At 40.2% G+C, this 14,198-nt stretch overlaps 1 protein-coding gene across 1 annotated transcript in view; it reads left to right on the top strand.

Moving 5' to 3' along the window:
* The window catches only part of LOC115413436 (SLIT and NTRK-like protein 3), a 115,605-nt gene that overhangs the window by 49,436 nt on the left and 51,971 nt on the right, over nt 1-14,198 (top strand). Inside the window, exon 6 of the mRNA XM_030126284.1 lies at nt 6,161-6,380. Coding sequence (XP_029982144.1) covers nt 6,161-6,380 — 220 coding nt within the window. The remainder of the gene's footprint in view (nt 1-6,160; nt 6,381-14,198) is intronic.

The raw sequence follows: 14,198 nt of genomic DNA, 5'->3' as shown, positions 1-14,198 counted from the left end.
TGGGCTTGGTCTTTGTAAACTTCAGAAAAAGTTTTGTTTTTTCAGCAACTTCTGGATTTTGTGGAAGTTTTTCCAAATTTTTGTACACTTGTGCAATATTAAAATTAGTGCAAAAATGATGCTAAATCATACATTTTTATTACAAGTAGAGGCACTGATTCAGCTTTACAGCAGTGTTAGTTAAGTACAGATGCTGAAATGTACATGAAGAATAGAAGTCTAAAGTAGGTCTTTGCAAACAAACAGGCACCAGAAATGTCATTCAAAGTGCACTGAAGTGATGTCATTTTGCTATGATGTGACGACTGTTAAAACGTTCTAACTTCAACTCAAATCAAATGCAACAGAATGAACAAATGACATGTTAACTTCAATCCAGTTGGCAACATCCACAACTGACTCCAACATTTTCAATGCCGGTCTAAGGCTCCGTTCACACTGCAACCACATGTGGCCCAAATCTGATTTTTTAGCCCATATGTGACCTGTATCCGATCTGTCAAAGACAGTTTGAACAGCACTAATCTGACCCAGACCACTTTCATATGTGGTCCTAAATCTGACCCAGACCACTGTCATATGTGGCCCTAAGTCTGGCCCAGACCACTTTCATATGTGGTCCTAAATCTGACCCAGACCACTGTCATATGTGGTCCTAAGTCTGGCCCAGACCACTGTCATATGCGATCCTAAATCTGACCCAGACCACTTTCATATGTGGTCCTAAATCTGACCCAGACCACTTTCATATGTGGTCTGAAATCTGATCCAGACCACTTTCATATGTGGTCCTAAATCTGATACCTATATGATATTTTCCAATGCAACTTCAGTCTGAATGGCCAGATCACATTTATCCAACGTTTATGTAATTGAAATGCGACAAACATCCCAGTTCTGTGTCCCAGGAGGAGGAGTGGAGGAAAAACATATGTATTTCCATAAACACAGTGCATGCGTCCGTGGTCTCGTATTCCATCAGGACCTCTTTAGTGCATGTGGGTCACTTCAGGGTCACATTCAGTTCAGACTCAAAACTGATAAAAGTCGTGTTTAATGTGGAATATGAACGAGCACATAAAAAAATCTGATTTCACCAAAAAATCCGATTTGTTCATTAAGACCTGCTGTCTGAACATAGTCTAAGTGTAGTGTAGTGTTAAAATACTGGAACTGAAAAAACAAGAACGCGCTGCTCAGTCAAATGTGTGTATGCTTTCATCATAATCTGTTCATTTCCTTCCATCGGTGACATTCTGATGATACTGCATTTTGACTGCAGATGGACTGATGGACACACATATCTTATACAGGCGCACAGGTGATGCCTGTAAAAAGGAAAACTTCAACTCTACACTTTTTAGGGTTCGGGTTAATGCTATACTTGAGCCACATTTGAAGTGATTTGGATTGAGTTTGGATTGACTTTATCCATATTCTGCTACTACACATTAACCCAGACAGACCCAGTGGCACTTTTGTGGCAAGCTCCCAATTGAATTTTTTCTCTCTATTTAACCTTTCTGAAATGATTTAGTACCATTTGTTACAATATTATCCATAGCATTTAGCTTTTTCAGTGAAAATTCGGTATTTTCCTTTATTTAATTCACTGATCATGTAGATGTTCATAAAAGCTCAGATTAAATTCAAATGTTACATCGTAACAGAGAAAACTAAAGAAAAAGTTTCCTTTTTTCAACAAATCTATCCTTAACTGAACATAAACCCAGTGTGTCCATCCACTGTCATTGATCCAACTCCATGGGTTTTACTGGGGAATCAATGTTAGAGAAGAGGGCATTGTTTCCACGGTAACTTTGGAGCCTCTGGACGTCCAAATATGGTCATATCTGATGACCATGAAAAGGTGTTATAGATCACCACCCTGTCCACACCCAGCAGTCTGTCGAAAGATAAGGCAGAGGTTTAAAAAGGTCTAGAACATCAGAGTAACTGTAATCAGCAGGAGAAAAGGGAGACGGACTTTAAAGGAGATATATGCAGTATTATTACTTTAACCCTTAAAGATCCACAGCTATTTTTTTTTACAACTTCCAAATTGTTTTGTTTGTCTTTCCCAAGTGATTTATCACCATTTATTAGAATATTATCCTTTAAATTTATATTTTTTCAGTGAAAATCAGGTATTTTCCTATATTTAGTTCACTGATTTTGTAGATGTTCATTAAAGCTTAGAGTAAATTCATAGTTGATTCTATCAGAAACAGAGAAAACTGAAGATAAAGTGACCTTTTCAGTCAAATAAATCATTAACTGAACATAAATCCAGTGTGTCCATCTACTGTCATTGATCCAACTCCATGGGTTTTACTGATGAATCAATGTTGGAGAAGATGACGGTGTTTCCATGGTAACTACGGAGCTTCTGAACATCCAAATGGGTCACATCTGATGACCATGAAAAGATGAAGAACTGTATTTTACACCAATTATTTACATGTATTGTTTGGGTCCTTATGGGTTAAAGCCACACTGTAAAAAAAAAACCTGTAAAAAACAGTAATATTCCAGCAGCAGGGGTGCCGAAAAAATATTGTAAAATAACGGAAGATAACCATCTCATAAAAATACGGTAATTTTCCACAATTAAAATACAGCTTTTTGCCCTAACTTTATTTACATTTATTAAAACAATCAAATTGTGCTTAATTTTCTTTAGATATTTCAGGTTGTTCATATTTGTTCAGGTTATTCACATTTTATTGTCACAGGATAGTTTGTAAATGTAAATATTTTCATAATTTAATGTTATTTTTTGGACTAAAACAAAGAAAAAAATTTGAAGTTGTTAGTTCAAGATTTTTTGCTTAATTCAAATTTTTTTGCTTAATTCAAGATTTTTTTTGGCTTAATTGAAGATTTTTTGTCGTTAACTTCAAATTTTTTCCCTTAATTCAAGCAAAATTTTGTTTTTGCTTAATTCAATTCAACACTGTGGAATTTTTGCACTTTGCAAATTCATCCCACGGGCCGGATTGGAACCTTTGGCCCTCAGGCCACATGTTTGAGACCCCTGCTGTACTGGGTCCAAAACTTAAGACATGGTACAATTCCAGGTTTATTCTTTTTAATTCTATGTTTATTACTTTGTCTGTCTCAACCATACTGTCTATGAAGGACAGCGTGTTTAAAGACACATTCCACAGGACACCTGCTTTGCCACTTGTCTGCATATGTTACAGGTCAACCCAAACCCTTTACCTGGAATCCATACATCAGCAAAAGTTAATTGAATGTGAAACTTGTCATGGTTAGGGTTCCATGAAAAGGGTAAAATGCATGTAAAATGCCCTTGCAGACCATTTTCATGTTTTCTGGGATTGTCCAAGAATTAGGCCTTACTGGATTGAAACAATGAAAATGATTAACACAATAATGGGGTTTGAGATTAAACATGATTTCTGCACAGTTTATCTTGGAAATCTACAATCCATCCATCCATTTTCTTCCACTTATCCGGGGCCGGGTTGCGGGGGTAACAGTCTAAGCAGGGATGCCCAGACTTCCCTCTCCCCAGACACCTCCTCCAGCTCTTCCAGAGGGACCCTGAGGCGTTCCCAGGCCAGCCCAGAGACATAGTCTCTCCAACGTGTCCTGGGTCTTCCCCGAGGTCTCCTCCCGGTGGGACATGCCCGGAACACCTCCCCAGGGAGGCGTCCAGGAGGCATCCGAAACAGATGCCCGAGCCACCTCAGCTGGCCCCTCTCGACGCGGAGGAGCAGCGGCTCTACTCCGAGCTCCTCCCTGGTGACTGAGCTCCTCACCCTATCCCTAAGGGTGCGCCCAGCCACCCTGCGGAGGAAACTCATTTCGACCGCTTGTATCCGGGATCTTGTCCTTTCGGTCATGACCCAAAGCTCATGACCATAAGTGAGGGTAGGAACGGAGATTGACCGGTAAATCCAGAGCTTCGCCTCTCGGCACAGCTCCTTCTTCACCACGACCGACCGATACAGCGACTGCATCACTGCAGATGCTGCACCGATTCGTCTGTCAATCTCACGCTCCATCCTTCCCTCACTCGTGAACAAGACCCCGAGATACTTAAACTCCTCCACTTGGGGCAAAGACTCCCCACCGACCCGGAGAGGGCAGACCACCTTTTTCCGGTCGAGAAATCCATCATCCACAATAAATTTTCGTCCCGGTCACGGAACGCTGGACCAGCTCTATACCCTCCATCGGGTGCTCGAGGGTTCATGGGAGTTCGCCCAACCAGTCCACATGTGTTTTGTGGATCTGGAGAAGGCGTTCGACCATGTCCCTCGTGGTATCCTGTGGGGGGTGCTTTGGGAGTATGGGGTCCGGGGCCCTTTGCTAAGGGCAGTCCGGTCCTTGTATGACCGAAGCAGGAGTCTGGTTCGCATTGCCGGCAGTAAGTCAGACCTGTTCCAGGTGCACGTTGGCCTCCGGCAGGGCTGCCCTTTGTCACCGGTTCTGTTCATAATTTTTATGGACAGAATTTCTAGGCGCAGCCAGGGGCCGGAGGGGGTCCGGTTTGGGGACCACAGGATTTCATATCTGCTTTTTGCAGACGACGTTGTCCTGTTGGCCTCATCGAACCTGGACCTTCAGCGTGTCCTGGGGCGGTTTGCAGCCGAGTGTGAAGCGAGCCGGATGAGGATCAGCACCTCCAAATCCGAGGCCGTGGTTCTCGACCGGAAAAAGGCGGTTTGCCCTCTCCGGGTCGGTGGGGAGTCTTTGCCCCAAGTGGAGGAGTTTAAGTATCTTGGGGTCTTGTTCACGAGTGAGGGAAGAATGGAGCGTGAGATTGACAGATGGATCGGTGCAGCGTCTGCAGTGATGCAGTCACTGTACCGGTCGGTTGTGGTAAAGAAGGAGCTGAGCCGAGAGGCGAAGCTCTCGATTTACCGGTCAATCTCCGTTCCTACCCTCATCTATGGCTTTGGGTCATGACCAAAAGGACAAGATCCTGGATACAAGCGGTCGAAATGAGTTTCCTCCGCAGGGTGGCTGGGCGCACCCTTAGGGATAGGGTGAGGAGCTCAGTCACCAGGGAGGAGCTCGGAGTAGAGCTGCTGCTCCCCCGCGTCGAGAGGGGCCAGCTGAGGTGGCTTGGGCATCTGTTTCGGATGCCTCCTGGACGCCTCCCTGGGGAGGTGTTCCGGGCATGTCCCACCGGGAGGAGACCTCGGGGAAGACCCAGGACACGTTGGAGAGACTATGTCTCTGGGCTGGCCTGGGAACGCCTCGGGGTCCCCCCGGAAGAGCTGGAGGAGGTGTCTGGGGAGAGGGAAGTCTGGGCATCCCTGCTTAGACTGTTACCCCCGCGACCCGGCCCTGGATAAAGCGGTGGATAATGGATGGATGGACAATAAATTCTAGAGACAAATACCTGATTAATAAAATGATGGCAGCCTGTAAAAAAGCCATAACAAGAAAATGGCTGAGCGAAGAACACCCAACAAAGAAGGAATGAATTGGAATTATTAAAGAAATATACAATATGGAAAAACTAACTTTCTCCTTGAACCATAATTTGGATGAGCCTGCTAATTATTGGCTAAAATGGACATCTATCCCAGAAGATGTGACGCCCCAAAAAGGATAACACCTTGTTTTTCTCATGAGAAATACACATATTTCAACATCTGTGTGTTTTACTGTCAACATGTGTAAATATGCATTCCAGGAAAAAGTGCACAAATGTTTATGAAAATGATGGATGTAGTTATGTCAGCAGGTTTACGGGACATGATCTAATGCAACATGAGAATATATCTGAATGATGTGACATGGACTGAAACAGGACAACACTCAAACTAACTCAACCCTCTTATCATGATGGGATAATATTGTGACTCATTGACCCACTTCTTTATCGTTATATTTTAATTTTTGATACTGCCCTGTCTGTGCTTGTTGACGTCTCTTGTTTCGTAGGTCTTTTCTTTACTGTTTCACTGTCTGTTTGTTAAAAAATGTAAAATCTGTTAAAAAATAAAGTATAAAAAAAAGAAAAGGGTAAAATGATATTTACAGTGATGAAGTATTTGTACTTTAGTCCTTTCTACCTGTTACTATGAGATATAACGAAAGGTCAGATAGTTACAAACTCTGTTGTTTCCCTGTAAACACACACAGGTTAACACTGTGCACTTCTTCCTGTCTTTAGGTACCTTTACACAGAGTACAATGAAATCCACGAGATCGACCCTGGGACCTTCAACACCATGCCGTCTCTCCAGTTGTTGTTCTTGAATGCCAACTTGCTGCAGAACCTCCCTCTCGGTGTGTTTTCTGGAGTTAACCTTGCACGCCTCAATCTGAGAAACAACCATCTTCTGCAGCTGCCCATGGAGGGCGTCCTAGAGCACCTGACAGGACTTGTACAGGTCAGTGCAAACCCACTGCTGTGCTGTTGGACTTCTTCCCCTGAAACTTAATGATACACTAGAAGATGTTGAAAAGACTAAAACATGACCTCTAGTACAAGGTTGATCTCTACACTTTTCCAAACTGAGGGTTGGGACTCAAAAAGGGTGGCTAGCGAGTTTTTATTGTAGATAGATAGATAGATAGACAACATATATATGAATATATGAACTCATTTCCTTAATTCAGATCAACGTTTTGGCGGTGGAAAATCTGTTGTGTTTGTCTATGTCATTTGAGTTGTTTGTTTCATGTATCTTCTAATTCAGGGGTGTCAAACTCATTTTGGTTCAGAGGCCATATTTTGCCCAATTTGATCTCAAGTGGGCCAGACCAGTAAAATAATAACTTAATAACCTATAAATAACGACAAATCCAAGTTTTTATTTTTATTTTAGTACAAAAAAAACCAAACAATTAAATTATGAAAATATTTACATTTTACAAAAACGATGTCAATAACCTGAAAAAACAGAAATTTTATTTTAAAAATTAGTGCAATTTTAACAATATTATGCCTCAACTTATTATTTATACAAGTACATTTACAAACAGTGTTCCATAAACATTTGGTAACAGGCAGAATATTGTTAAAATTTCGGAGTTTGGAACTAAAATTTGAACAATTTGTTTAATATTCCATCTCATTATTAACACAACTACAGATCACAGTGGATCCATAAATGCACAAAACATTAGGTAACAGGCAGAATATTGTTCAAATTGCACAGTTGGGGTTGTTCATCTTTGTTTTTATTTATGTATTTATTTACATTTTATTGTGAAGGAATAATTTTGTAAATGTAAATATTTTCACAGTGTAATGTTATTTCTTTCACTTAAATTTTTCCATGTAATTTTTCTCAAAGAAAATTTGTCATTGTCATTATTTCTGGGTTATTGTGTTGTTATTTTTACTGTAGATCACATGGGTCTGTATGTGGAACTTGAACCAAAAAGATTTGTACAACCTTGACTGTTCAGGTTAATTTTTGCACTTTCATCCTGCAGGGCCGGAATGGAACCTTTGGTGGGCCAGATTGGGCCCCTGGGCTGCATGTTTGACACCTGTGTTCTAATTGGTGTTTCGCTTGCAAGCTAACAATGCTAATCAGTGTTCAAAGTGAGTGATATTTCAACATCGAGCTTGCTCCAAATGTGGATTTGGCAGCAAATAGTGCAGTTACTCAATACTGTTTTGATGAGAAAGTGTTGGTACAAATATGTAATTGTTATGCCAGTTCATAATGTGTGTTTGGAAGAGAAAAGTCAAACATACTAGAGATGTATTGAGGTATTTAAATGAGCAAATAATCCTGTCTGGAGGGGATGCTAGAAATACTGTAAAGGAGTGTTTGTCAAACTGTGGAGTGGGCCCCTAGGGGAGGGCATGAAGGCTTGCCAGACGGGTCATGGGATCTGTCCTGGGTGTTTTTTTGTTCTTCAGGTTAGAACATGTATCAGGTGGAACTAATGTTTGATGGTTGGAGCACCCTGGACTCATTTTATGGACGAACACCAAACCAATCTACTGCCATGGTGATCAGTCATTAGACTAGAGAAAGAGTTTAGGTTTGGACAATGGACAAGGACTGGACTGGAAAAGACACATGGACACACAGGTTTGTGTTTTGGACCAGTTTGGACAGTTTGGACTTTAATGTTCTCAGATGTCCAATGGAAATGGGCTCATTGACCCATCATTGGTGTGTCCCCAGGTCGACATCTGTCTGGTGGATGTGGGCGTGTCCCCGGTTCTCCATCTGTCTGGTGGATGTGGGCGTGTCCCCAGTTCCACAGCTGTCTGGTGGATGTGGGCGTGTCCCCAGTTCCACATCTGTCTGGTGGCGTTGATATTAGGGCTGGGTATCATGGCCAATTTCTTAATCAATTTGATTTCGATTCATAAGGTTCTGAATCGATTAATTGCAGTTTGATTCGATTCAGTATTAATTGATTGATTCAGATTCATTCAGTGATACCAAAGTACAATTTTGAGTTGTAACCTGATTATTTGAGTACTGCAGCCATGCAACACAGAATCCATATTGATATTAGAAAGGAAATTAATCTGACATTTCATCAGTAAACAGATGAATCTGCTCTGAATTAATGAACAGGACACAAACATGTCCATGTTTCTACAGTGGCTCAGAACAGACTTCGTCATTTTTTATTCTGTTTTATACCTGCTGCTTCCAGCCTTAAGGCTCATTACTGTCACCCTGGGGCACTGACACCAGTTTGGCCCCTGAAACAGAATCATGTTGGGCCCTTGGTACAAGAAACTCACTGGAGGGGGAGGGTGGGTGGAGCTTCGTGATTTCCCTTTACTATTTCTCTAACCCCGTCCTCAGCCATAGGTGATCGAAGTTAATATTTCTAGAATGACTGGCTTCCGTGACCCGCCTCCATGGGCCAGTTCCTCCACACTGCGGGTTCCAGTTTGAGGCCGGGAGGACCTCCCACTGAGGGGTTTTCCCCACCCTTCCTCCGCGTTCCTCCCGTACCAGTACTGTTGTGAGCACGACCAAGACTCAGCAAGGGGCTCGCGAAACGGAGCCGGCCGCACTTCTGCATCGGCGGTTTCCGAGTCATTTAGTTGAAGGTCCTGCTCTGAAAAATTGATCTCATCCACCATTAATCGATTATGCAAAATGAAAAAGAAATCGATTCAAAATCGATGAAATCAATTTTTTTACCCAGCCCTAGCTGATATGTCTGTTTACTCGGCCCCATGCTCATTTTTAACCCCCCCGGCGCAGGGGGCGCACACGCATACGTCATCCACCCGTCCTACCTTGTTTGGTACCAGAGGTGTTCCTTTTCCATAGCATTCCTGAATTCTGGTTCCACCTTTATCAGGGCTCTGTTCCTAACCCCAACCCTCCAGAGGTGGTACCAAAGGATCCACCATTTCATTTACACAGACGACGGAAGAGAAGAAAGGGGGAATATTCCAGAACAGAAGGGATGTGTGTGTGTGTGTGTGTGTGTGTGTGTGTGTGTGTGTAGGAGTCACATGCCTGGCTCAACACTTTTAGCAAATTTAGGCCAAATTTGCATTTTGTGGAGAGACAGTGGCAAAGTGGAAAAAAAAATGAAGCTTATTGAATTGGATGGCTCCTGCTGATTTACTAAATGAAATTGTGGTGTAATTACACACAGTTTATTTATTTCAAATGTCAAGATGATGAGATTAAAAGAATTAATAGATTGCCAAGACATATTATATTATCACAGCTTGATGAAATAAACAAAAACAAGCTGAAATCTTGGATGGAGCTAAACTTGCGACAGCCGCTGATCTCAGGGCCGAAGGCACAGCTGCCGTTTTCTTCGTCATCTGTGTCGTCTCTTGTTTTCAGAAGTGCGCTGTGACATGTGGGACTATGGTTGCGCCTCAGGTATTCTAATTGGAAAATTGCAATTGACTTGATTTGCATAAGTAGTCTTAATAAATCAGGAGCTAAACTAGAGAAAGCTGAGACCTCTTCAAGTTTGTGGATGAGTGTAGCTCCTAGTGAACAGACGGTGTAAACTACAGTATGTGTACCATTCACAGCTGGGCCCTTCCTGTCGTACACTGGTTTTATGTCCCTTTACATGTTTTCTCTAAAATGAACCATAGAAGTGGACGATGTAATACTCCCCCTCCCTCAGTGAAATACTCATGACTCACCCACCTTGTTTTCAGTGTTAACGTGTATTTATCCTTTATCTGTTGCATATATTTGTTCTATCTGTTTTATAGAGTTGGCCTTTTGTATATTTTCAGTATTTCTTTGTACTTTTGTATTCTGTCAGTATTTGTCAGCATATATTTTCAGTATAATTTGTTTGACAGTTTTTACATGCAGTTAAATACAATTAGTACATCAGCTAAACTGATTTTTATTTCTCCTGTAACAGTGACAATAAAGGTCTATTCTATTCTATTCTATTCTATTCTATTCTATTCTATTCTGTTCTATTCTATTCTATTCTATTCTACTTGCGTGTTCTAGATGTGGTAGTTTTTATCCTGGGCAGAGCTGATTTTTGGGAAAAGACGTTAGTCTATATTTTTATAAGTACTGACATAAAAATTGTTTGTTAAATCATTCTTCAAAATTTAAACAACTATTAATATATCAATACTGATATGTAGGGACTGAAGTTAGTAAATGCGTCATTCCCGTTTTTAACTTCATTTCCCATCATGCAGCATGGTACTGCACTTCCTGTCAACCGTCGTGGCCATAGCAAGGCTGCCCACCCAATTGCAAAGAAGACCCAATAGCGGTGTAGTCTGTTATATTTTTCTATTAGATAAACGTTTTCCCTTAACTTTCGATTGGGTGGGCGAGACGGACATTTGGGTGGGCTGAGTCCACCCCTGCCCGTGCTTACCACTGGCCTCGCCATGGTCTCTAGTCGACCTGATTAGTTTTGTCAATATTAGGCCAAATTACAGCTCAAAGTTGGGCTCAGATGCCTAATTTGCATATTCAGAAAACAGCTTCTATCTTGAAACCTAAGGTGGATATGGACTAACTTAGTATTATCGACTTATAGGAAGTCAGATATGACCTTCAACCCTTTCATGCATGAATTACTAGAACCTTAATCAAGATTTTTTTTTCTTGAGTGATTTTATTCCTCTTTAGGCATTAAAAAAAAGAATGCGATAATTTTTTTTTATTAAGCTATTTTTCATGGAGTTGTGACAATGTCCACTCAGTTGGACACCATGCGTTTAATTTTTGAAGCAAATAAAACATGTTTTTACTGTGAAAACTATGAAATAAAAACATTTTAATACTGCTAACCAGGTGTTTTCTCACATTTTAACATAACATCTAATAGCAATAACAAGGAATTGATTTACACTCAAATCTAGTTTTATCTAGAACAGCAAAGTTACAGAAATATTATCAATTGTAGTGTAGTGTAGTGTGATGCATAAGTGTCCAATGTGTTGGCTGATATGAAACTGAAACAACAAAATCCATGAAAATACAAGAGAACAGCTGTAGAATAGCTGTCCACTGTAGTGACCACTATGCATGAAAGGGTTAATTTGGTACTACTTTTGTTGACCTTGGATGACCTAGAACGGTCAAACACAAATGATTTTCAAGATACTCAGTGTTCGCCCACAAGTCTCTCAGTTTTGCAGATCAAGAAAATGACTAGTACCACGTTATGAAGTGTGAAAAAGTAGGACATGATGTCTGTTTTGTTTTTTCTATATCATTTCCCGTTTCAGTTCAATTTTGTTGACCTTTGATGACTTTGAAAGGTCAAACTCAAGGTCATGATTTTAACAATACCCATTTTTTGATTGTAACTCCCTTAATTTTCCAGAAAAACAACTAGTATCAGATCATAAAGCATGAAAAAAAGGCCTCGGCAAGCACGCTGCCTGTGGCACTTTCATTTGTTTGTTTATTTATTTATTTTACCATTTTCTTTGTTTTTGTCCTTGAAGTCATCCCTCCATGTTTATTTGTTCTTTCTCCCCCAAAAAACAAAAAACAAAAAACACTGCAATTCCACTGAGACCATTTTCAGGAAGTGACAGAGGTTTTTCTTCCCACTGGAATTCATCCATGCAAACTGAACAAAGCCTCAGCTGTCACTCATTTAAACAAGAAAAAAACAAACTACGTAAATAACTTATTTGAAAACGTCCGCCCCTGTCAGATTAATGACCTAATAAAGTGGACAATCAAAAGGAATTGATTGGAATATTCATCATTTTTAACTCTTGAAAGTTCACTTCCTAAATGTCAAACACTGAACGGTGTTTGGGACCAGCGACTGTTGAAGCATAAACTGAACTTCCACTACAACTGTGAACCATCAGACCTTCTTCACTAATGTAGAAGCTAAGCTGACTCCCTTTCATGCATAACGGTCACTCCAGTGGACAGTTCTTCTACAGCTGTTCTCTTATATATTCATGGGTTTTGTGTTTTAGTTGCATATCAGCCAACACAGTGGACACTTATGCACCATCCCATAATACACCCACATTCAGACCATTACTGTAACTTTGCTGTTCCTTCATAAACCTGATCTGCACTAATGTGTTTTAGTCTAAATCAATTGCTTGTTGTTATTAAACTGTAATTAACAGTTTTTCTAAACAAAAAGTGAGGTTTTTTTTTTTTTGTATATTAACCCTTTCATGCATAGTGGTCACTCCAGTGGACAGCTATTCAAAGCTGTTCTCTTGTATATTCATGGATTTTGTTATTTTAGTTCCATATCATCCCACGAAATAGACAGTTATGCATTATCCCATACACGGACATTCATACCATTACTGTAACTGTGCTGTTCTTGATAAGCCTGATCTGCAGTAACATGTTTGGGTGTAAATCAATTGCTGATTGTCGTTATACTGTAATTAACAGTTTTGTTTTGTTTTTTACAAAATGTTTTTTTTTTTTTGCATATTATCTCCATGAAGTGAGTAAAAACTACTGCTACTATACTACTACTGATAATAATAATAATAACAATAATAATAATACATTGTATTTGCATGGTGCTTTTCATGGTACTCAAAGACAATTTACATACAGCTTAACTAGTATTCAGAGTATGTTAAAATATATGAATATATTAAAAAATGTTTTTACTTCATAGTTTTCACATAGTATATCAGTAAATACACGTTGCTTTGTTTCAAAAATTAAACGCATGGTATCCATCTGAGTCGACATTTTGCAACTCTATGATTTTTTTTTTTTTTCTTTTAAATTAATCGCATTATTTTTTTCATGCTTAAAGAGGAATAAAAACAGGACATAATTCATGCATGAAAGGGTTAACTTCATGAAGCAGGGCTCAAAATTAACTTTTTGACCTAGGAGCACTGTGCTCCTAACCCTAAAAAGTTAGGAGCACAGGCTAAAATCTAGGCGCACCACTATTATATAAAAAATTTGGAGAACAAGCAAAACTCTTGGCCATACCAAGTAATATTCCTATATGTATTTAAGCAATGTTAACAACCTAGAATAAAGTATTTGAATAGAGTATGAAAGAAAAAGCTTACATTGACACAGGTGCAAAACAATTGTCAATGTGTGGTATATACTTTAGTTGGTTCTTGGAGAAGAAAGACGAATCACACCATTATTTGCAACAACCAACTTTTTTATTTCATGGCCTAAAGGCCCTTAGTCACTGTGGTCTACACCACACCTGAAGTCAAGTCTCCTTGACCTGGTGCCAGAGTGTAGGTACTTCCTGACCTCTGGCAGTGCATCGAAGTCATGCAGTGTTGGACCATCCGCAGAGATGCGCACGCGAGGGGGCGGGGACTAGATTTTCCGCTTCAGTCAGCGGGGCGTGGAGCTTGTTTATTTTCAGCTGACGAATTACTTCTGCAGCCATTATTCTAGGTGCACGTATTAATTTTCGCTCATTTTTTTTATTGGCGCACCGTGCGATCGTAATCTCAAAAACAGTCGCACTACCGAAATTCTCAGGCACATGCGACCGTAATTCAGTCGCAGTCACGAGCCCTGATGAAGTGAGTAATAACTAGTATTAGAGTATGATAAAATGTGAGAAAACATCAGATTAGCTGCATTGAAAAGGTTTTTATTTCATAGTTGTGACACAGTACATATTTTAACCCATAAAGACCCAAACATCCACCATCTACCAAAATCATATAAACTGTTTAATATCTGCTGATCCATTAATCCTATCAATCCATGTAAATAATTGGTGTAAAATACAGTTTGTCATCTTTTCATAGTCATCAGATATGACCA

Source organism: Sphaeramia orbicularis, chromosome 22 (assembly GCF_902148855.1).
Source record: "Sphaeramia orbicularis chromosome 22, fSphaOr1.1, whole genome shotgun sequence".
In the NCBI taxonomy this organism is placed as follows: domain Eukaryota; kingdom Metazoa; phylum Chordata; class Actinopteri; order Kurtiformes; family Apogonidae; genus Sphaeramia; species Sphaeramia orbicularis.
Note: the sequence above shows the minus strand (reverse complement) of the source record. Positions and strands in the feature narration are given on the sequence as shown.